A 25,828-nucleotide genomic window follows, 5' to 3' on the forward strand; every position below is an offset into this window, starting at 1 on the left:
CCTTACCTCTCTAGGTATTAAGTGGAAACAGTTAATAGTCATGTTGACATTTTACTAAATGGCCCCTTAAATGACTGTGGTCATTTACCTTAAATGACTGTGGTCATTTACTGACCATAGGTAATCATTATCTGAAGTTTGACTACCGTGGGTCAAGGCATTCTCTTGTAATTGATGGAAACCTGTGTCCTACCAAACAAACTTTAAATCGACATTGAGATAAAAAAAAACATGCCAAATTTTCTCCTAAGAATGGACATTATTAGCACAGGTGATCTATTGACCTAACCATCCAATTTCACTAGCCAAATTGTTTTACGCAAATGTCACTCACAGTGTGGATAACGTTGATAGATTGGTGAATGTGCCAGTTTCCAGGAACGTGATGTGGTTAGACTGCATATATAACTGTGTTAGAGCTGGAAGAACTGTGCTGCTCTTCAACGCATTTGGTACATACTGTATCAGGTTGCTTCCTATATCTCTGAAATTGTTAATATGCAAGCATTATAGCACGATGAAATCATATTCAGTGGTAGCATTCCAATTCCAACAAAATCTATGACCACATTATTCAACAATATAATGTTCATACTGTCCATTATTCTCTTACTACTTATAACACAAACATATCTACGTTTTACAAGTTATTATACCGAATGTCTTTGCCTCATTCTGTTCTCTAAATAAAAGAAAGATTAAATGATATCAAGTGAATGTCATAAAATCAATCACATTTTACAAAGATAGAAGAAAGCATGGGTCTTACAGAAGGTCGAGTACAGGCAAACACTGGAAAGCATCATCGTCTATGTTATCTTCCGTGAGTAAGTTACTGTTGATGTACAAGTTTTGTAGATTCGTCATGTTGCAGAAGTCATCATTCTCTATGCGTGTAATCCAATTAGCATGAAGATACCTGGAAATAGAATAACGCGGATATTATCATATTATTTACAATGTTTAATGTCCAACTTTGTATATGGCAGACATTGTATATGATATGACTGACCCTGTTTTAGCACAGAAAATGCAAATACACTACAGAGAGTTCGATCCATGCACAATCATAGTTCCACATACCATACAGTAACGCAGCATTTAAACACAAATAAATGTCGCAAAAGAACATTCAGTTGCACTAACAAATGGTGACAGTGTAATCAATATGATAGATGAGTGACAGTCAGACTACTGTAAGTATGACATTTCACTTACAATGTGTGTAAAGCGGGATAAGCAGCGAATGGTGTAAATGTCAGCCTCTTCTGGGAGTATAAGAACTTCTGGGAGGTGGGAAACGCTTCAGATCCATACTCCGTCACATTCGATATTCCGTTGTTGTCTGCAAAACTGTAACAGCAAGATGTGCAGTCATTTAATGTATACTTAAAGGCAATATCTATTTTAAGGGATATTTGTCTAAGAATGAATGTGATATGAATTAGGTTATATGATAGTGTAAATTGTATTTGGTTGTTGTTGTTCAGAAGGGAAGGCCACATTTAAGATTAAGATGTATCATTTGTACTTTGTACTGATCTATTTCTTCATGGGCTACCCTCTATAGATAAAGATGCTATTATTATTATTATCATCATTATTATCATTATTATTATTATTATTATTACATTATTATTATTCCCTCAAGTAACATTAATTTCAATATTGTTTGAAATGTGCTTTAGGGCCATGTAGACTGGATGGGTCACGATAAGGCTCAAAACCGAAAGATAGGATAAAAACGGATCAGCCCATATGTAATATGATACCTAGCTTTAAAAATTATTAATCATTAACCTCGCTTCCTGGCACGCTAAGTAATGCATACTCTGGCGTCAGTGACTTTACTTCCAATATGGTTTCGTAAAATTTTACATATAACATCAATTCTAAATTTCAAGCGTATCAAGATATTAAGATTTAAATATTTCTGACAAAATTATATTTTTGGAACTTACATTCTCTCTAATTTTGGATATGAACCTTCCTCTAAAACTTGATGAGGGTACGTCGACAAACTATTCTGGCTCACAAACAAGTTTATGAGTTCATCTCCTATGTTGGTCCAAGCATCATAAGCTATTGACGTCATAGGAGTTTTCTGGGAGTGTAATCTTAATTCCATCAATTTTGGAAGATTCACGAAACTTTTTCTGGGCAACGCAGATATATCGTTAGCATGTAAGTCCCTGAAATATATTAATCATTCTAACATGACTCGATTTGATTTCCAGTTAAACATAGAAGGAAATCAAGTTCTGTATATTCAGCGATAAACAACGGTTGACGTGCGGACCGGTAAGAGAGCATTATGACGTCAATTATGACATGAAATTGCCGCATGACGTCCGATACATTACTCCTCGGGTAAATGAAGTCGATGAGCATTTCAGAATGAAAACAATCAAGGCCTTCTTATGATGAATCGTCTAATTTACCATGGTTCATCGTTCAGGTGCTTCATAATTTAACCACTCGGCTGACGCCCTCGTGGTTCAATTCCTACGCATCTGAACTCTGAACCGTGGTAAATTAGACGATAAACAACTCGAAGGCCTTGACTATTTTTTAATTCATTTCCGAAAATATCAATGTGTGATCTAGTACGACAGTCGAGACCAAGGTTACTTCAAATACAAACATGAAGTATACAAACAATAATATAATATAATATAATATTATATAATATTATATAAATCTGGTATAATGACAACAATGATAATGTATACCGTTTTCATGTACGACTGTCGAGAACATGGAAACTTGAAATACAACAATACAGTATAAGAAATAAAAACACGGAAACTTCGAACAAACAGTACCATATACAAACATCAACTAGATGCCCACGGGCAAGATGTCGAGCCCGCCAGCTGTCAAAAGGACTGGGAGTTGCACAAGACACTCCCTGTCTCATTGAGGCAAACATTTATGCCAAATAAAAAAAGAGATTGCAAAAAGTTACAATATAAGTTATTTAAAGTAACAACAAAGGGAAGTAAATCTTAAAAAAAAAAATTCTAAGTCCACACAAAAATCCTCACCAGCAGAAATAGGTCAAAATTCACCTGAAAATTGGATGTAACATGCATGTTGTACTACAGAAAAGTGGTCTTGATTTTTCCCTACGACCAGTAATAAAAAAGTTACGAATATAAGCTATTTATAGTAACAACGAAAGGGAAGTAATTCTAATATCTTGCGCATGACACTCAGTCTCATGATGATGAACAACTGTGCCAAGTTACATCAAAATCCCTCTATGCATCAAAAAGAAATGCTCCAGACAAAGTCATTCTTATATCTGACTTTTGACCTCTAAGTGTGACCTTGACCTTAGACCTAGGGACCTGGTTCTTGCCTCATGGTGGTGAACATTTGTGCCAAGCGACATCAAAATCCCTCCATGCATGAAGAAGAAATGCTCCGGACAAAGTTGTCATTCTTGTATCCTTTGACCTCTAAGTGTGACCTTGACCTTAGACCTAGGGACCTGGTTCTTGCGCATGACACTCCGTCTCATGATGGTGAACAATTGTGCCAAGTTACATCAAAATCCCTCTATGGATGAAGAAGAAATGCTCCGGACAAAGTCATTTTTGAATTTGACCTTTGACCTGTAATTGTGACCTTGACCTTTGAGATAGGGACCTGGGATTTGCGCACGACACTCCGTCTCACTGAGGTTAACATTCATGCCAAATATAAACAAGATTGCTCCCTGCATGTCAAAGTTATGGTCCGGACAAACAAATCCGGACGGACGCACGCACACACGCACACACACACACACACACACACGCACGCACATACACCGCACAGGCATTTGGACAACTATGTCTTCGCATCCGCAAGCGGGCTCGACAAAAATCAGATCGCATGGAATGATGAATGCCATTGAAGCTACTGATAGTATTGACTGCCGTAGAAAGTCAACAATCCAAACCTAAAACTGCATGCCTACCAAAACTAGATGCCCACGGGCAATATGTCGAGCCCGCCAGCTGTGAAAAGGACTGGAAATTGTACATGACACTCCTTGTCTCATTGAGGCAAACATTTATGCCAAATAAAAAAGAGATTGCAAAAAGTGACAATATAAGTTATTTAAAGTAACAACAAAGGAACGTAAAATCTAAAAAAAAATGAAAAAAAAAAAATAAAAAAAATTCAAAGTCCATACAAAAATCCGCACCAGTAGAGATAGGTCAAAATACACCTGAAAATTGGATGTAACATGCATGTTACAAATATAAGCTATTTATAGTAACAACAATAGTACATCAAAATAATTGTGACCTTGACCTTTGAGATAGGAACCTGGGGTTTGCGCATGACACTCCGTCTCACTGAGGTTAACATTCATACCAAATATAAACAAGATTGCTCCATGCATGTCAAAGTTATGGTCCGGACAAACAAATCCGGACGGACGGACAGACGCACGCACGCACGCACGCACGCACATACACCGAACAGACATTTGGACAACTATGTCTTCGCTTCCGCAAGCGGGCTCGACAATAAAATACTTTGACGGCAACAATGCAGTATCTAAACAAAAAAATGTATACTACAAAGAAAACAATGACATTTCAGATACAACAATGCAGTATAAAGATACTGCATACTACAAACAAGAATACTGATACAACAATGCAATATACTAACGAAAACACAAAAACTTCAAATACCACAATACAGCTTTGCATAAATCAAACACGAACACATTTACTACTAATGCAGTAACGCAATATACAAGCAAGAACACTTACACAAATAATACGAGACAGTATATAAACACAACAGCAATACAGTACACAAACAAGAACACAGACACTGCAGTATATAAACACAACAGCAATACAGTATACAAAGAACACGAGGCAGTACATAAACAAAACAATAATAAAGTGTACAAACAAGAACATAATTACTACAAAGAATAAAACGCAGTACATAAACAAACGAGTTATACAGTATACAAACAAGAACACAGATACTACAAAGAATACAACGCAGTATATAAACAAACGAGTTATACAGTATACAAACAAGAACACAGATACTACAAAGAATACAACGCAGTATATAAACAAACGAGTTATACAGTATACAAACAAGAACACAGATACTGCAAAGAATACAACGCAGTATATAAACATAATAGCAATACAGTATACAAAGGGGTCAATATATTACCACAGAATTTCAGACAAAAGAAGAAAAATAAGTTGCTTACAGATAGAGACTGTTATAATAAACAAGTGATAATAGTTTCCAAACCATATGTCAAACAGTTTCCATAAACTATGAACTGGTTCGAAAAAATTAACCAAGATTTGTAAGTTAAAAGGGGTCATAATTCAGGAAAAATCCTTGATAGAAGTATGTACCGTTGCCTAAAACTTGACATCATGATGGTACACAAGTGTTGAAAGTTTCAAAACTTTATCTCAAATGATTTTAGTCAAGGTGTGACGCTGATGATGACGTCAGGGTGAGTAGGATAGCTATACTTACTCTTCGAATAGTCGAGCTAAATATGCAATGCGATTTATTCAAAGACAATAATGTAAAATTCAAACAAAAATACGGTTCCTTCGTTGAAAATTATGTAATATTAATAAACACATTTCCTTAATTAAAATATTCAAACAAAAGCACGATTCCTTAAATGATAACAATATAATATTAAAAAACGGCTCCTTCAACTACAACAATATAATATTCAAACAAATGCACGACATTAATAAGACATTCAAACAATAACACGGTTCCTTCAATGAGAAAATATACAATATATAAACAAAAACACAGATCGCTACAATGAAATTTCCAAAACAAAATTCAAGTAGAACACTTACAAGTGCAATAACAATAGCATGTTAGAGAATAAATTAACGCTGATGGTTGGCAGTAAATTCTTTTGACCTTCAACAACAATATAACATTCAAACAATTGCATGGTTCCTTTAATGACAATTTATAATGCAATATTAAAAACACACGATTCCTTCAATGGCAACAATGTAATATTCAAACAAAAGCACGGTTCTTTGAACGACAACAATGCAATATTCAAATAAAAGCACGGTTCCTTCAATCACAGAAATGTAATATTAAAACAAACAAGAGCTCTGCAAAGCGGGGCAATATACACCCGAAGGGTTACATCAGAGGATGGGAGGAAAATTTAAAGAACTTGACTGTTGAAGCCCAAACGACAGGAACAACAAAGGGAAGGAATTACCAAAAAAAAATCTAAGTCCACAAAATAATCCTTATCTGGTACAGGTATGTAAAAAACACCTAAAATTTTGAAGTACCATCCATAATGTACCACAGAAAAGTGGTCTCGCTTTTTCCAAACGGCCAATAATAAAGAAGTTTCAGAATAAGCTATTCATAGTAACATAAAAGGGAAGTAATTCAAACAATTACATTTTTTATTGTACATGAACAAAAAAAGGTATCTGCCAAAACCCCCCCCCAAAAAAACAACAAAACAAGAGCACTTCAATGCAGAGCATTGTACATAAAGCAAAGTCATATCATGACATTTGACCCCTAAGTGTGACCTTGACCTTGAAGCGAGTCTCCGCAACATGCGCTCTGCATATCGTCTGGGTGTAGTGAACATTTGTGCCAAGTTTCTTTGAAATCCTTCAAGCAGTTCAAGAGCTAAAGAACGTATACAAAACAAACTTATATGACCTTTTACCCCTAAGTGTGACCTTGACCTTGAAGCAAGTCATCCGAAATATGCGCTCTGCACGTTGCCTCTGTGTGGTGAACAATTGTGCTAAGTTTCTTTGAGATCCTTCAAGCCCTTCAAGAGTTACAGAGCGGACACGAAACAAACTGATATGACCTTTGACCCATAAGTGTGACCTTGGCCTTGAAGCGACATAACAAAAACATGCCTCTGCACGTCGTCTTGGGGTGGTCAACATTTGAGTCAAGTTTCTTTGAAATCCTTCAAGGGGTTCAAGAGTTACAGAGCGGACACGAAATTGTTAACGGACGGATAGATAGACAGACGGACGGACACTGGGGGTATAACATAATACGTTCCTTCGGGCGTATAAAAACAATTTCTTTTATGACAACAATATAATATTCAAACAAATGAATAGTTCCTTCAATAACAATGCAATATTCAAACAAAAGCACGATTCCTTCAATGGCAACAATGTAATATTTAAATAAAAGCACGGTTCTTTCAATGACAACAATGCAATATTCAAACAAAAGCAAGTTACCTTCAATGACAACAATACAAATTTTAAATAAATGCAAGATACTTTCAATGGCAACAATGTGATATTCAAACAAAAGCAAGGTTCTTTCAATGACAACAATGCCATTGTCAAACAAAAGCACGGTTCCTTCAATCACAAAATCAATAATAAAACTAAACACGATTCCATGTTCACCGCTGTTTGAGTACATCTGCGGATGTCTCTAAATTGCTTTTTGTACTTTTAGCATGTGTAAATGTTGAGTTCTGCTCAACCCGGGGCTAGGGGGCGTAGACGATAGCATGCATTTCCACTACCGTCCATGAACAGGCTCAATCAAACCGAGCCTGCAACATTTTCGTTTTTGGTTTTGAGTTACCTGTGAAGTTCCTACTTTTCTCTATTTTATTATCACATCAGCGTTGTTTGTGCCGTGTGGCGGCCGTAAAAAGTATCCCCGTACATTCAATCAGGGCTGTTATATTTCGATCTTCTCAGATCGTTCAGCATGACTTTTATGTCGTGTTATTGGTACTGTTTAGTTTCTCAACATGACCATTTCGGCCTGGGTGGTTACAATACTCCCGCTTTCATAGCCTTGGGTATTGTTTAATCACCCCTTGGATATGGTGCCTGCTTTTTAATTTTGTTTTTTGATACGCAGGCTCTATAACCTCAGATCCCCTTCCTAAATTCCAGTTTGTTTAGTTCTGCCCATTGTTTTCTCGTTTAGGGCAAACCCTTTACTTTATCTGGGGACCAAACGCCGCTCTTCATGGAATTACACGCCTCAACACGTGTATCATTGAAGGTTCCATGTTCACCGCCGTTTGAATACATCTGCGGATGTCTCTAAATTGCTTTTTGTACTTTTAGCATGTGTAATTGTTGAGTTCTGCTCAACCCGGGGTTTAGGGGCGTGGACCGTCCAGGAACAGGCTCAATCAAACCGAGCCTGCAACATTTTCGTTTTTGTCGTGTTGAGCGACCTGTGAAGTTCCTACTTTTCTCTATTCTTTTATAACAACAATAATGTAATATTTAAACAAAAGCATGTTTCTTTTTTCAATGACAACAATGCAGTATTCGGAAAAATTAAGATTCCTTCAATGATAATAAATATTATTTAAACAAAGTCACGGTTCCGTCTATGAAAACAATAAATATTAAAAAAGTACGATACATTCAATGACAAAGTATAATATTAAACAGGCACGGTTTTCTTCAATGACAACAATGCAATATTCAAACAAAAGCGCGATTTCTTCAATGATAAAAATGTAGTATTCAAACAAAATCACAGTTCCTTGTATGACAAAAATATAATATTCAAACAAAAGTACGGCTTCTTCAACATCATCATTGCAAAATTCAAACAATAAGCACAATTCCTTCAATGATAACAATATAATATTAAAAGTGCATGATTCCTTCAATGACAACAATGCCTAATTCAACAAAAGCATGACTCCTTAAAAACCCAGTGTAATATTCAAACAAAAGCATATTTCTTTCTCTGACAACAATATTTTAACAAAGCACGATTTCTTCAATGATATATTATTCAAACAAAATTACAATGCCTTGTATGACAGTAATTTCATATAAAAACAAAATCACGGTTCATTCAATTATAACAATGCATTTTTTAAATAAATTTAGGTAAATAGTATAAAGGTGTGAAGGTGGAAAAATTTCTGCTGCGCCAAATTATGGATATTTAAATGGAATTAAACATATTTTGGATTAACAATTTATATATAAATTATTGGGAATCTTTGCTCCAGATGATGGGGACATTCGTAAATGTAAGACTTTAGTAATTTGTCTTTAAATATAGAAAACTTGTTGAACAATAGATTTCTATATAAATTTTCCGCCATTATTTTGACATTTTGTGGTATGTTCAACAAGCCCTGGGCTATAAACTTTTATACGGTATTGTAACGAAATCATAAGGATTTCAACAAACTGTGACAGGAGTTCACCAGATAGACTGATATAATACAACTGAAAAGAAAATGTCTAATAACAGTAAATTAATCGAATTAGAGCCGGTGGCTCTCGGTGACCAGACAGAGGTCAAAGTGCCAATGTCGAGATCAAGTACCGATGTGACCCCCGACGCGAGTGATAGTCTGTTTATCACCCCAATGCTGCCAAATACAAATAAAACAGTTCGGCATTTCGATGGGAATTATGAAATTGATTTTAGTGAAATTCTACAAGAAGAATCAAACGAAGAGATACTTGAACTTAATAAATTGCAGAGTTGGTTTAGTAATATGACATCTGATAACTTTATTGACCATATAATCATTGAATACCAAAACTCTGAAGCAAAACTTGAAGGCGCGCGTTCAAAGATGTTTGAAATTGTCCGCCACTATGACGACTACCCGTTCGATCGTAACAGAGATATGAAACGTCGTATGCAAACGCGATTGGGAGAAACAGTCAGTGGTAAATTCGCAAAAGACATATATGTGCTACTTTCTGTAATTGAGGGGGATGATTACGATTCACTCAACGATCTTTTGAGCAACCCAAAGAAGATAAAGAGCCGCGTGTCTGTAGCGGGCACGCCTAGAACACCCAGTGAACCAGTCCAGACAAGTTGCACGTGCAAAAATGAAATAAACATACTTAAAGACACTGTCACATCACTTCAAGCTGACTTTCTCCTTCTGAAACAAAGACAAGCAGCAACAGAAAATTTGAGAACTTCAGAGCTGAAAGTCGTAAAAGAATCTATCGATGGTCTTAAAATAATTTCACTGAAACGAAGGATGCTCTTTTCGAAGGCTTAACAAAGGCCAAGCAAAGTATCACAAAACTTGAAGATACAATAACAGATGTACGAATAAGGTGTAAATCTCAATCACTGGATAATTCTAATAACATGAAAACATTACAAAACAAAGTAATTGACTTATTTGCTACAGTAAACAGTTTTCAGCAGTTTGTAGAGCAATACTCAAGTCAGCGTGGCAACGACTCGATGCTGCCTTCCGAGTCTGACAAAAATGATCATGCTCATACATTAAATGATCAAGCTATAATGTCTCAGGAAATTATTCAACGTCAAAACAATGAGAATCACATAGTTCGGACGGATCTTCATTATACTTCTGGCCTAGAGAGAGACTCTTGTTATCAAAAAAGACAGACAGACCAATACCCTACCAATCCTGCAATGTTTCATCCGGGACGGACACCCGTTACCGAATATATGTCACGTGATACGCAACAGGAGCTACTAGATGGCTTATCAGCAGACAATAGACATTCCGCTTTACCCTCAAATAAGAATGATGTAGAGGGGAGTAGATCCGCCGACGGTATGCCAATCCCAACTGTCACGCCGCGAGGTCGTCATAGACACCCAAGTATAAGTCGAGACAGCAACGGCCCAAGACACTATAAAGGAAATAAAACTATGAATTTTGGCATAATAAACAAAGAGATTGCCGCTGGTAGAAAACGTCGAAAACAAATGTTTGAATTTTATAATAGTCGCCGTATATATGATGCAGACAAAGCAGAATTCGACGCCCACGGACATGAAAATGATGATGAAAATTTCGAGAAATATATTCAAAAGAAAACCAAACGCTTTTTTGTTGGAGGATTTAAGCCCACAATATCAGAAAAGAAAATTGCTGATTATGTTAGCAGACGTGGGCCAAAAGTAACAAACGTAACTATTTACAGGAAACGAAGGTTCAACAATGTCGTGATTAGATTAAATGTCGAAGACGATGATACTGCATCTTTGCTTACTGAAGATCCATACTTCTGGCCAGCAGGTGTTACATGTAGACCTTGGCTCCCTTATAATGCATTGAAAAGACGCAATAATAGAGACAATTATACAGGTAATGAATACAATTCTGCAGTAGACCAATCAAAGTATTCAGCACAAGACTGGTACGGAACTGGAAGCAGTTACAATAGGTATAGTGTGCTTAGCACAGAGGGCATAGATGACTACTAAATGAGTACATGTCTTAACATTGCAACATGGAATGCAACAGGTATCATGTCCAGTGCAAGTTATCTCTGTGACTTAATTGAAAAATCTTATATTGACATTATTGGGCTAAGCGAACATTGGCTTTTCCCCCATGACTTGCACTTCCTCGATTGCATACATAACAAATATAAAAACCATTCTTTTTCTGACCCCGATTTACAAATACCGGGAAATAGACGTGTCGGTAAAGGTGGCCTATCAATAATGTGGCATAAAAGGTTAGACAATGTTATATCCACTTTGGAGTTGTATTCCAGATATATTATAGGGATAGAAATTAATACATCTCCTGGAAATTATTTATATGTATTCCAAGTATATCTGCCATGTAAAAACCATTCAATTTGTACCTACAAGAATAGCATCGATGATGTTGAAAGGATATTATGTAGTTATAGAAATAAAGGTACATTACTTATAATGGGTGATTTTAATACTGAACTTCCCTCGAGACACGAGAACACATTCCATTGTGATAACAGGGGCAATTTATTAGTTGATATTATGCTAAGACATCAACTTGTTGCTATAAACGGTTTACCAGTGTGCACTGGAGCAATGTTCAGTAATGTCCCATATAACAGCAAAAGGGAAACATTGTTTGATCACATACTGATACAAATTGATTATATTGATTACATCAATGCATGTGAAATCAAAGACGATAATTGCTTAAATGTTTCAAACCACCGCCCAATTTTATGTAAGATTGAAATACCTCTGTCGGAAGTTTCATATGGACCTGAAAATATTATCAACTGGAAAAATGTAAAGAAATGTGATCTAGAAAAATATCGTACATTTTTAGAAAACGATGAACGTATAAAAGAATCATTGACTAATCAAATATCATGTACAGAAGATATCGATAACTTGTATAAACTTGTAGTTAAATGTGTTCGGGACGCGACCGATACCTGTATCCCCAGAGTCAAATTTTAAATCTTACATCAAACCATACTGGGATCAGGAACTTTCAGCACTACATGAGGCTATGCAAGTAAAAAGACGCCACTGGATTACCGAAAATAGACCTAGAACCGAAACATCGCAAACTTACAAGGATTATAAACTATCAAAGAACAGATTCAGACAGTTACATCGTACAAAGGTACATCAGCATTTAGAAAGCGTGGAGTTAGAAATAGACATGGCAGCTGAAATAGACAACAACGAGTTCTGGTGGCTTATAAATAAACACAGAAAGCCGCGCGAAACCATTCAAAAGTATTTGAAATGGATTTTATGGGACGTATTTGCAACACTCCGAAAGATATTAACGACGGCTGGAGGTCATATTTCTCAAAACTTTATTCCCCAACAGAGCATGACACTTTCGATAACGAACGCTTAATGGAATGTGAAACGGAGTTGTGTACGGTAAAATCGATGTTGTCAAGCAAAAGGTCAAAAAACATACATATTACAAAAGAAATGGTTGAAAAGAATTTGAAACTTTGTAAAAACGGTAAAGCTTGTGGCTATGATAAAATAAACTATGAACACATATTACATGGCGGAAACGCTTTATTAGCGTTAATTACAAGACTTTACCAGAAAATAACAGAATTTTCATATATACCGACAGACATGAAAAAAGGGATTATCTCAACATTATATAAGGGCTCTCCGAAAAAGAAATCGGAACCAGACTCATATCGCGCAATAAGCTTATGTTCAGTGGTGCTGAAATTGTATGAAAAAATATTGATTGATATCATGCAAACAGACAATACTCTGAAAGTGAACAGCCTGCAAGGCGGATTTCAAAAAAGGTTTAGCTGTACTATGACGTCATTTTTGTTACGTGAAAGTATAAATCACGCAAGGGACCATAACAGCAAACTGTATACGTGTTTTCTGGACGTTCGGCAGGCGTTCGACCATGTGAACCACACTATTTTGATGTTAAAATTATATAAAACTGGCATAAATGACTGTATATTTAAAGTAATCCTGAACATGTTTGATGACGTTTTCAGTTGCGTACGATCACAGGGACATATTTCCAGTTTTTTCCCAATACTCCAAGGAACAAGACAAGGTCAGTGTATCAGCCCTCTGCTCTATATAGTATTTATCGACAGCCTATTAGACACCATTGACAATTCACAAAATTCAATGACGTTGCATGGAACGAGATATGGCTGCCCTACGCATGCGGATGATATGGTGCTAATATCGTACAGTAAATCGGGACTAGATAATCTTATGAACATATGTTATGAAAATTCGAAAAAAGAACGCTATCAATATAATGCTAGAAAAAGTAATGTTATTGTTTTTAACGAGACACATGCCTCCTTTCAAAACACTTCCCGTAAATGGAGCCTAGGTCCCGATCAAGTCAATGAGACGGAAACTTATACTCATCTAGGGTAGTGTGCAACAAATATATGGATACTCATTACAATATTAAAAATGCTTGTGACAAATTACGGAAAACATTCTTTAGTTTATCTAATTGTGGCGTACATGTAAATGGTCTTCATCCTGTCACACAAAAGCATTTATACGAGACTGTTGTGATACCTAAAGCACTTTTTGGCTGTGAACTTTGGAATGATCTATCATCAACGCAGGTACAAATCCTAGAAAGAGCGCATCGCCAGTGCGTGAAATATATGCAAAATCTTCCGCGCTCAAGCAGAACCGACGTGGCGCTCTGTTGCTTAGGATTCACCTCTATTGAACACGAGATCGATAAAAGAAAATTACAATTCTTTGGTCAGTTATGTCATCTAGATACTAGCAAAAAAGTAAAACAGATATTTCTTAACAGATTATTCATATTTTTAAAAAGCCCGAGTAAAACCACTGGGTTTATACCAGACATATACCGAATTCTGGGTAAATATAAGTTGTTAGATACTTTAAACAGATATATTTGTGATGGAGAATTTCCGGTATTTGAATCATGGAAAAAGACAGTGAAATATGCAGTACAGAAATTAGCGAACATAGAATTTGAAGCACGTGCATCAAGTGACAGAAGCTTGCACGAATTTTTCAGTATACATAGTGAAATAAAACCATGTGCCTCATGGCACTTTAGTCAAATATACCGGGATCAATTGAAATATTGTAGGACGGTAGTATTAGTTATTAATAAATTATTTTCAAGGCCATACATTGTAAATTGCCCACTCTGCAAACTGTGTACAGAAACTGTTGCAGAACACCTGATTTTGTTCTGTACTGAAAACGATACATTGAGGCAAGTTTTCTGGAGAAAAATACATGAATCACTACCAAATGAACTGTTTGTGACATTTTGCCAATTAATTTCCGAAATCAAATACTGGAAATGCTAGCTGGCTTCCCAACTATGAGTATCAGCGATTCTCAAAGAACTTCCTGCTATAAAATAATTGTGCGCTTTATTTATCATCTCACAAAATCTTTGAATTTCCAGGTGCCTTTCACTTAAGGCAATACATTAAAACATAATATAGACAGTATACATATATTATGATTACGTTTTATAAATGACACTGTTAGACAGTATACACATATTATGATTACGTTTTATAAATGACACTGTTCGAAAGTTGTGTGTGACACACTGTATGAAACATCCTTTAATTAAAATCACATGCAGTGTAGTTCTATAGTGCCTATTAAATTATCTTATGTAAATATAAATGTTTGTGCTATTTCATTATGATAAAAAACTTTGAATGATAAAACATTTCCTGCATTATTTGCCTTTTAATCTTTCGTTTTCGCTCTAAGACAAATAAGGCACGGACATACTTATGATTAATGAGAAAATTCTTTAACATGTTTCATTATGTGGTCTAATATTTTCGACTTTCGAGATTAGGTCATTATCAAAGTGAATATGTTAGAGCTAATTGAAAAACGAAACTTAATTCATGTAGTTATAGTACGTGAAATATTTATGGACTATTAGAAACATTCAACATTTTTTCAAAGTCTGCATGCTTGATACAGTGCCATCAATAAGTTTGTAATGGTCAGTGTTTATTGAGTGTTTTTTGTATAAATAGAACAACGCTGTTTTCTGTTTGAGGGGTTACAGCGGATGTATTTATTTGCATTTTACGTTTCATTACGTATAAGTAATACAGTTATAAATTATAATGCAATATCCAAAAGGACAATAATGAATGTTCATTCAAAATTGATGTATTAATGAAAACTCAGTAAAATATGTTTAATACACATTTTCTTACTAATTATGAAACTAAACAACTGCATATTGATAAATATTTACATGCCGTATGTTTTACACTATTATTGTTGTTTATGTACACTTAAAATAATATCATGGACTAGCTCTTAAACATTCATTATTAGAAATTATAAATTGTCATTTATCTCAATGTAAATTGCTTTTACACCTTATCATTTCTCATTTCTTTTGTGTTCAATAGATATGTTTTGTCTATGTATTATATGTTCATATAATTTCTTTATTATGATGTGAATTGTATGCTTCTCATCTTATGGTGGAATAAAAGATATATCTATCTACTTTATCTGGGGACCAAACGCCGCTCTTCATGGAATTACACGCCTCAACACGTGTATCATTGAAGGTTCCATGTTCACCGCCGTTTGAATACATCTGCGGATGTCTCTAAATTGCTTTTTGTACTTTTAGCATGTGTAATTGTTGAGTTCTGCTCAACCCGGGGCTAGAGGGCGTGGACCGTCCAGGAACAGGCTCAATCAAACCGAGCCTGCAACATTTTCGTTTTTGTCGTGTTGAGCGACCTGTGAAGTTCCTACTTTTCTCTATTCTTTTATAACAACAATAATGTAATATTTAAACAAAAGCATGTTTCTTTTTTCAATGACAACAATGCAGTATTCGGAAAAATTAAGATTCCTTCAATGATAATAATATATTATTTAAACAAAGTCACGGTTCCGTCTATGAAAACAATAAAATATTAAAAAAAGTACGATACATTCAATGACAAAGTATAATATTAAAACAGGCACGGTTTCTTCAATGACAACAATGCAATATTCAAACAAAAGCGCGATTTCTTCAATGATAAAAATGTAGTATTCAAACAAAATCACAGTTCCTTGTATGACAAAAATATAATATTCAAACAAAAGTACGGCTTCTTCAACATCATCATTGCAAAATTCAAACAATAAGCACAATTCCTTCAATGATAACAATATAATATTAAAAGTGCATGATTCCTTCAATGACAACAATGCCTAATTCAACAAAAGCATGACTCCTTAAAAACCCAGTGTAATATTCAAACAAAAGCATATTTCTTTCTCTGACAACAATATTTTAACAAAGCACGATTTCTTCAATGATATATTATTCAAACAAAATTACAATGCCTTGTATGACAGTAATTTCATATAAAAACAAAATCACGGTTCATTCAATTATAACAATGCATTTTTTAAACAAAAGCATGGTTGGTTCCTTCAATGACCACAGCGCAATTTTCAAATAAAAGCAGGTTTCCTTTAATGACAACAACGCATCATACAAACAAAAACACGGTTTCTCCTATGACAATATTGTTATAATCAAACAAATGCACAATACCGTCAATGACGACAATATTCAAACAAAAGCACGGTTCATTCAATTACAACAATGCAATATTCAAGCAAAAGCGTGGTTCCTTCAACGACCACAGTAGCCAATAGTCAAATAAAAACACGGTTCCTTCATTAAAACAACGCGATATTCAAACAAAAACACGGTCCCTTCAATGACAACAATGCGATATTCAAACACGATTTCTTCAATAACAATAACGTAATATTCAAACTAAAGCACGATTCCTTAACAGAAAAACATGGTTCATTCGATGACAAAAATACAATATTCAAACAAAAACATGGTACCTTCAATGACCATGTGCAATATTCAAATAAAAGCACGGTCCCTTCAATGACAACAATGTAATATTCAAACAAAAGCATGGTACCTTCAATTACGAAAATACAATATTAAAACAAAAGCACGGTTCATTCAATGACAACAATGCAATGCTCGAACAAAAGCACGATTCCTTCAATGACAACAATGTAATATTAAAATGGCGATTCCTTCAATGGAAACAATGTAATATTCAAACAGAGCACGTTTTCTTCAGTGACAACAACGTAATATTCAAACAAAAGGCATGATAACAATGTAATACGATTCCTTTATTGACAACAATGTAATATTCAAACAATGAACGATTCCTTCAATGACAACAATGTAATATTCAAACATAGCACGATTCCAACAATCATAACAATGAAATATTCAAACAAAGCACGATTTCTTTCTTCAATGACAACAATGCAATATTCAAAGAAAAATCACAATTTCTTCAATGACAACAATGTAATATTCAAACAAAGAACGATTCCTTTAATGACAATCATGTAATATTCAAACAAAAAGCACAATTCCTTCAATGGCAACAATGTTATATTCAAACAAAGCACGATTTCTTCATTGACAACAATGTAATATTCAAAGAAAAACCTATTTTTTTTCAATTACAACAATGTAATATTCAAACAAAGCAAGATTTCTTCAATGACAACAATGTAATATTCAAACATAAAGCACGATTTCTTGAATGGTAACTATGCAATATTCGACAAAGTACAATTTCCTCAATTGCCAACAATGTAATACTAAAACAAAAAGCACGATTACTTGAATGACAACAATGTAATATTCAAACAAAGCACAATTTCTTCAACAACAACATATTATATTTAAACAAAAGCACGATACCTTCAATGATATTAATAAAACATTTTAACAACAACATGATTCCTTTAATGACAAAAATGCAATATTCAAACAAAAGCACTGTTCCTCCAATGACAACAATGTAGTATTCAAACAAAGCACGGTTCCTGCAATAACAACAATGTAATATGTGAACAAAAGCACGATACCTACCTTCAATGACATTAATGAAAAGTTGAAACAACAACAAGATTCCTTCAATGGCAACAATGCAATATTAAAACAAAGCACGGTTCCTTCAATGACAACAATTAAATATTAAGACAAAAGCACGATTTCTTTCAATAACAACAAGTCAATATTCAAACAAAAACTCGATTTCTTTCAATAACAACAATTCAATATTCAAACAAGCAGCACGACGTCTTCAATGGCGACAATAATCTAACAAAACCACGGTTCCTTCAATGACGACAATGCAATATTCAAACAAAGCACGATTCCTTCAATGACAACAATGTAATATTCGAACAAAGCACCATTCCAACAATAACAACAACGTAATATTCAAACAAAGCACAATTTCTTCAATAACAACACTGTAATATTCAAACAAAGCACAATGATTTTCTTCAATGACAACAATGTAATATTCAAACAAATCACGATTCCTTCGATAACAATAATGATATATTCAAACAAAAAGCACGATTCCTTCAATGGCAACAATGTAATATTCAAACAAAAGCACGATTTTTTGAATTCCTCAATGACAATAATATAATATTCAAAGAAAATCCGATTGTTTTTGAAATGACAATACTGTAATATTCAAACAAAGCACGATTACTTCAAAGACAACAATGTAATATTCAAACAAAAAAAAAAAACACGATTCCTTGAAAGGCGACAATGCAATATGCACGATTTCTTCAATGACAAACAATGTAATATTGAAACAAAAAGCACGATTCTTTCAATGACAACAATGCAATATTCAAACAAAACATGAATTCTTCAATGCCAACAATGTAATATTCAAACAAAGCACAATTTCCTCAATAACAACACTGTAATATTCAAACAAATCACAATGATTTTCTTCAATGACAACAATGTAATATTCATACAAATCAGGATTCCTTCGATGACAACAATGATATATTCAAACAAAAAGCACGATTCCTTCAATGGCAACAATGCAATATTCAAATAAAACACGATTCCTTCAATGACAACAATGCAAGATTCAAACAAAAGCATGGTCCCTTCAATGACAACAAGGTAATGTTCAAACAAAAACATGATTTCTTTCAATGACAACAACGCACTATTCAAACAAAAGCACGACGCCTTCAATGACAACAATATTCTAACAAATGCACGGTTTCTTCAATGACGACAATGTAATAATATTCAAACAAAACACGATTCCTTCAATGACAACAATGAAAGATTCAAACAAAAGCACGGTCCCTTTAATGACAACAAGGTAATATTCAAACAAAAACACGATTTCTTTCAATTACAAGAATGCACTATTCAAACAAAAGCACGACGCCTTCAATGACGACAATATTCTAACAAAGTCACGGTTTCTTCAATGACGACAATGTAATAATATTCAATTAAAAGCACGGTCCCTTCAATGACAACAATGTAATATTCAAACAAAAACACGATTTATTTCAATGACAACATCCCAATATTCAAACAAAAGCACGATTTCTTCAATGAGAAAAAGTACAATATTTAAACAAAAACACAGATCGGTAGAATGAAATTTCCGAAACAAAGTTCAAGTAGAATACTTACAAATGCAATAACTCTGGCATGTTAGAGAACACATTAACGCTGATGGTTGGCAGTAAATTTCCATGAACTTCCCTGTAAATAAAAATAAATGACTAATTAATTTTTTTTAATTTTCCTTGATAAAATCTTTCATTCACTTTTATATGGACACGTTAACTTAACTTCAGTATTGAATACAATTATTCATGAATGTTTGCTTAATGTTCTACCGTTTTCATTGCAACATCATGTTAACAGAAGATGACAGGTCCCACTTTACTAAAACAAGTAACTAGTTTTGCGAAAATTAATGTATTTTGGAAAATATACGAAAAACTAAATTTTCATTGTAGATAAAGTAACGTTACATTGACAGAAAAAGTAAGAATGATTACGGTGACACATTTCTGCCACGAGATAGCTGCATGTAGATGTCTATCGCGATACTTAAAACAATTATCTTGATAAAGTTAAGTTTCCTTAAAAGATTATCTCAATAGTAGATAGTTTCCTTGAAATATTATAACGATAACTGATTATAACATCAGTATCTCTGAAACTTTTCTGAAACTTTAATCCTAAAGTTCCCTGGCAATAAAAAGCATATCTAGAAAAAAATTATTGCGATAATGTTTTCAGAAAAATGCACAACACTAAAGGAAAGTTGAAAATATTATCGTGATAGCTATCTCGTGGCAGTTTCAAACACTAGTGCGAAATTTTTGCGCTAAAATATTTTCAGGAAAGAAACAAAATGTACAGAAAACATTATTTTCGCTAAAGTGTTTTCAGAAAACTACAAACATTTCTCGAAAAGTTTACAATATTATCGTGAAACCTACCTATAGTTATGTCGTGGCAGAAATATGCCACCATAAATGACTTTACTGATTTTGTAACATGTAAGTGCAACATATTTCTACATTGCAATTTAAACTTTAAAAAGACAAATGATGAAAAATGTCGGTTATAAGTTTTCATCAAAGTAACGCCAAACTTGTATATGTGTATAAACATATACGAGTATACGCAAATACTGACCATTATTATTATTATTATACCTGATTTATATTACACCCTAAGGTCATTTCCGGCACTCGTTACTGTTGCACAGTGGCCGATCCGTTACTGATAGATTCTGTTTTCGTTAATCATGTTAATTAAAAAGTTGAATAATTTTCAGACTGTATCGAACACTGCGTTAATGGAAATAGCCTTGTTAAGGAATATGTTATAGTCGGTAAAAATTGAACTGGTCAGTTTTTATCAGACGGCAATGCAGATGCATTAAAAAGACATGCCTTTGTACAAGTAAGGCGACAGAAAGGAAAGAAAATGCAGCCCTGTATCATGTAGCCAGGAACTATTACAACTGCGATTAAATTGTCATACATATTTTAACAAGTTTATGTGTTCCACTGGACGACTTTTCTGAATCGAGGAAACACCAAGGACGGAAACAATGCAGACCCCTTGCAAAGTATGAAACAATATTAGAGAAATATATAGATATATCAGAAACACATTGGTATCCATTACTTTGATGGTTTCTTTCTGATGTATATATAATACAAACTACTTATACAGTAATTAAAAAAAATAAGATGTCGGTTGAGAATGATATAATAAAATATGCAGTTTTTGATAGATATGTTTAGAAAATTTCCCAAGAAATAAAAATTAAAGGAAACTTTTAAAAGTAAATTTTTAAATTTATAATAAATTACAATTATTTGTGTCTATGTACTGAAGTGAGAAAAAAGAAAGACCAAGTTATCATGAAATGTAACTAATCGTTTTCTCCAGATCTTATTTCTAGTATTTGAATAACAATTTCAAATTTGTCATTCTCTTATACTGTCCACATCTTAAAAAGGGCATGCTGTTATAAACTAATGATCATTAAAAATGACAGAAAATATTGAAGTAGTTATGTGCCTCATTTTAAAATACGTTCACGGAAAAACATTCTAGGGAATGTCTTCATGTTGGTGTTCACTTTCAGGGCGGAGTTACTTTGAATTAAGTTTCTTTCACAGACTTAAACTTAAAGACACTGATTCTGGTATGCAAGGTATGTGGCCTATAGTCTGCGTATTGGCGGTAAGAGCCAATATACAAGACTGGACGATTGATAGACTTGCTTCTGTTTATCATATTAAGCTACTGTGTAGTACATAGATTGCATGTGATATTTTTCACCTTTATAGCAAACCAGTTCTCACTTTTATAACGAGTTTAGAAAGCCTGATTAAATTGGGACTAAACAAACAAAGTGATAAAATACAACAGCATATTTATTTTTCAATTAAAACAATTATATCTCATCATTGCTTACTTTAAAAATAAATAAGTAAATAAATAAATAAAAGAAAATGCATTCAGGCACCTTTTTAAAAACAATGAACAATTTATGCATAAATAAATCATGTGTATTTTGAACAATGATATCTGTTTATTGCTCGATTTTATTATGAAGATCCATATTTTTCTTATTTATTTAAAATGCAACTGAGCGCTACTTTAATTTCTAGTAAAATCCAGCAATACTCAATTTTTCTGTTTTTATTTTGTTACTTAGATAAAAAGATCATAATTAATTAATAACTGAAAAAAATGCTTGTCGTTTCTGTTATTGAGCTTTAAATAGTTATTTCATTTTTTATTAAATAAGGGTGAGAGTTTTCTAAAATGGTGAGAATTGTCTTGATGTAAGAATTATAATTTAATTGGTCAGGACATTACTGAACAAGAATGAGCAATTACAATTAGTATATTTTCAATTAAAATAATTTTGTGTATAATCTATAAAAAGAGCTGCATTTCAATCAGTGAAGTGTATAGCACTGGAAATAACCAATTATCTGTACAGATCAATAAAATTTATGATCCTCTGACATGGACTACATGTCAAGTCTATAGGGGTTTTATGGACCCTTATCAGACTGGACCAGACTGGATCCTGTTTATTGGGGATTAAAATGTCTGGCTTTTAGGTGTGGGGGTGGGGTGGGGGGGGGGGGGGGTCACTTATATAGGAGATTTTCTTTGTCTTCAAGGAAAGTAGCGCTGCTCGCTTTTTTATCTTTCCTTGCTAAAATATATATCTACCCGCGCACAAACAAAAACACAACGACTTCAAGTTTTGACGTAATGCTAATGTGACAAAATTGCCGACGTCAGATGGTGAAGATATCTTGTCATACTAATAAAATAGAAACCATACTTATAAAAACATTCCCAGACCTGTTTTCATATCCTTACAATGTGTGATTTTAACTTTCAGTTTCAATAACCATTCCATTCGAGAGATTTCCACAGAAAAGGGTCAAGTATATGATAATCATGAAACAGGTCAAAGGGTGTAAACTGACTCATTACCACATTAAATGAAAATAAAACTGAAAATATGTCATTGTATAGGGGCGAACTTAGATGTATGTTATTTGCATTAAAATATATACGGGTAATTATGAACGTTTACTTACAGAATTTTTAGGTTTGGTAACTGGTCGAATGTTCCAGCCTGGATGAATACTATTTCGTTGTTACTTATATTTCTGAAAGAAAAAAGAACATTATAATACACCAATTCCGTGCCAATACATATACATTGGTATAGGCAACCATTCTTTATCATTATCTTGATTTCCTCCATAACTGAAGAGCAATCACGTGATAAAAATAAACATATAAGCGAGTAAATTATCACTGCTGATTTGTGAGACATGATAACAGAGATTTAAGAATATATGCAAATGTTGAACCAGTGTGAATGTGTAGTACAATACAGGTGCGTATATAAAGCAGCACTGAACTAATATTATCGGGTAAGTGGACTTGTTGCGAAATGTTCAGACTCGTTTGTACTGTTAGGCGCTTTGCCGTAATTGGTCTGGATATTTCGTATAAATTCTCTCTCTGTTAAAATCAACAACGTAAATATTAATACTATAAACACATTTACTTCAACCAAACGGTTAAAAGGAAGTATTCATATTAAATCGGTACTGTACCAATACAGACATATTTTGATATATAATTTACAATATCACAGTCAATTTAACGCATAAAATATACAAGGCACTATACTTACAAATGTTGAAAGTTGCTAGTTGCCAATGCAGCGATACTATTCCTGGACAATCTGCTTATCTTATTACCATCCATTCCACTGTAAGCAAGCACAAGCATAAATTTCATTTCTTCATGTTTACAAGAATTTTTTCTAGGTTTATATGAAACATATTTACATCGAAAATAGAATTATAAGTTAAAATAGAATAGAATATGTTACCATTTAACCTACAAGTGTAACCATGACTTCTGAGCTAGGAATCTGAGTCTTGCATGTGGCATATCGTTTTATTATGGTGCCTGTTTGTGCTAGATTACTTGAATATCAAGCAATACATGGCAAAGTTACTGACTGGGCAAGAAAAATGACCTCAGGAATTTAACCAATAAAAGTGACCTTACCTTAAATGACACATGGTCTTGGTATTGCGCGACACATTGTCTCATTATCGGAAACTTTTGTACTTCCCTTGATGAATGGCAGAGTTATGGACAAGAAATAAAACAAATCCTATGAACCTTTAACCTTGAAGCGTAACCTTGACCTTGAAGCTCGAGGTCTGAGTTTTGCGCAACATTTCGTCTCATTATAGGAAATACAGATTAATTTCAAAATCTCTTGATGGATGACAGAGTTATGGACGGGACACAGTTGGTGACGGCTGGACAAACCCCATTTCTGTTCCCGCTTAGTACCTTCAAATAAAACATCTCAATAATCAGCAATTTTACAAAAGCTTAAAGCTAGGGGTAACCCCCTATACCTAAAGATAATTGCATTTTATACAATATAAAATTGTGTAGCAGTTTTTTTGATATCTCTCTTCAAATCAATTTTATATCCGTATACGTGCAGTGACAGGGGATCATACCATATTAACTATAGAAATGGTCATAAAATAAATTTGAAGACAGATATCAGAAATTTGTGGTACGATTTCCCCGAGAAAGAAATAGAGTTAAAATGCAGTAAAACTTTTAGGTTAAGATGGATACCACTATTTTTGCTATGTTAAGCTTTGGCGGCGCTGATAGAGGCCAAGCAAAAGTACAGTTCTGAAAAAGGTCTACTGTATACCAGGACGACTGAGGACTAAGTTGGAGTGGTTCATGGGAAAAGGTCATTTAAAGGGTTTACTTTATATTTTTAGCTCCGATGACCCTTAAAGGGTCTTAACAATACCATTTAAACAAACTACAGAGAGGCTACAGACTTAGTTTGGTGGAAGTCCATAAAGTGGTTTATAAGAAGAAATATCTTAAGTTTATTTTCCTTACCAGAACCCTGGTCGCCCCTAAAAAGGCCAAGTAAAACATTTTGACTTATAAGGGTGCTACAGACCGTGTTTGGCGTCGATCCATCGTGTCATTCATGAGAAGAAGTAGTTAACAGGTTTTAGGCTTTGGTCGCCCATTAATGGGGTCAAGCAAAATTATCTGAATAAACGGGAGAGAGGTGATACTGACTGAGCTTGGTAAAAATCAAATTAAGTGGTTCAGAGAAGATTTCATTTAAAGTTGTTTTGAATCTAATTTTAGCTCTACCGACCCGTACAATAGGTCAAGGGGAATCATTTGAAGAACTTGAAGACGTCCTTGCCAGGATGTTATAGTATAAGTTTTAACGTAATTCAAACAAGAAGTTAAAGAAGATCTGAGTAAAACTGTTGTGGCAGGACGATGCACAACAGACGCCTGGTGCCGTCCTGAGATCGTCCAGCTCTATCAAAAGTTCACACTAAAAAGGCCAGGTAAGCTTAAAATTATATGATAAATTTTGTTTTGAAAATCGGTTATTGGAGGACTTGTTGCATACTTTTAGTTGGACTTCGTTTCGGTCAGTAATGGGCCGACAACCTTGTCATGAAATACGAATGTACTACTCTTTTTTGCAATATGCACATTCATGTATCAGACCCGGATCCAGGGCCGGACCGAAGGGGCCCGTACCCCCCCCCCCCCCCC

The 25,828-nt window shown here is 34.2% G+C and overlaps 1 protein-coding gene across 1 annotated transcript in view; it reads right to left on the minus strand.

The window, feature by feature from the left end:
* Positions 1–25,828, minus strand: part of LOC123535920 (slit homolog 1 protein-like) — a 44,159-nt gene that overhangs the window by 2,975 nt on the left and 15,356 nt on the right. Inside the window, exons 8-14 of the mRNA XM_053527689.1 lie at positions 23,883–23,960; positions 23,275–23,346; positions 19,808–19,879; positions 1,962–2,192; positions 1,219–1,353; positions 770–919; positions 335–484 (exon numbers count right to left, since the gene is read on the minus strand). Coding sequence (XP_053383664.1) covers positions 335–484; positions 770–919; positions 1,219–1,353; positions 1,962–2,192; positions 19,808–19,879; positions 23,275–23,346; positions 23,883–23,960 — 888 coding nt within the window. The remainder of the gene's footprint in view (positions 1–334; positions 485–769; positions 920–1,218; positions 1,354–1,961; positions 2,193–19,807; positions 19,880–23,274; positions 23,347–23,882; positions 23,961–25,828) is intronic.

This window comes from Mercenaria mercenaria, chromosome 17 (genome assembly GCF_021730395.1).
Source record: "Mercenaria mercenaria strain notata chromosome 17, MADL_Memer_1, whole genome shotgun sequence".
In the NCBI taxonomy this organism is placed as follows: domain Eukaryota; kingdom Metazoa; phylum Mollusca; class Bivalvia; order Venerida; family Veneridae; genus Mercenaria; species Mercenaria mercenaria.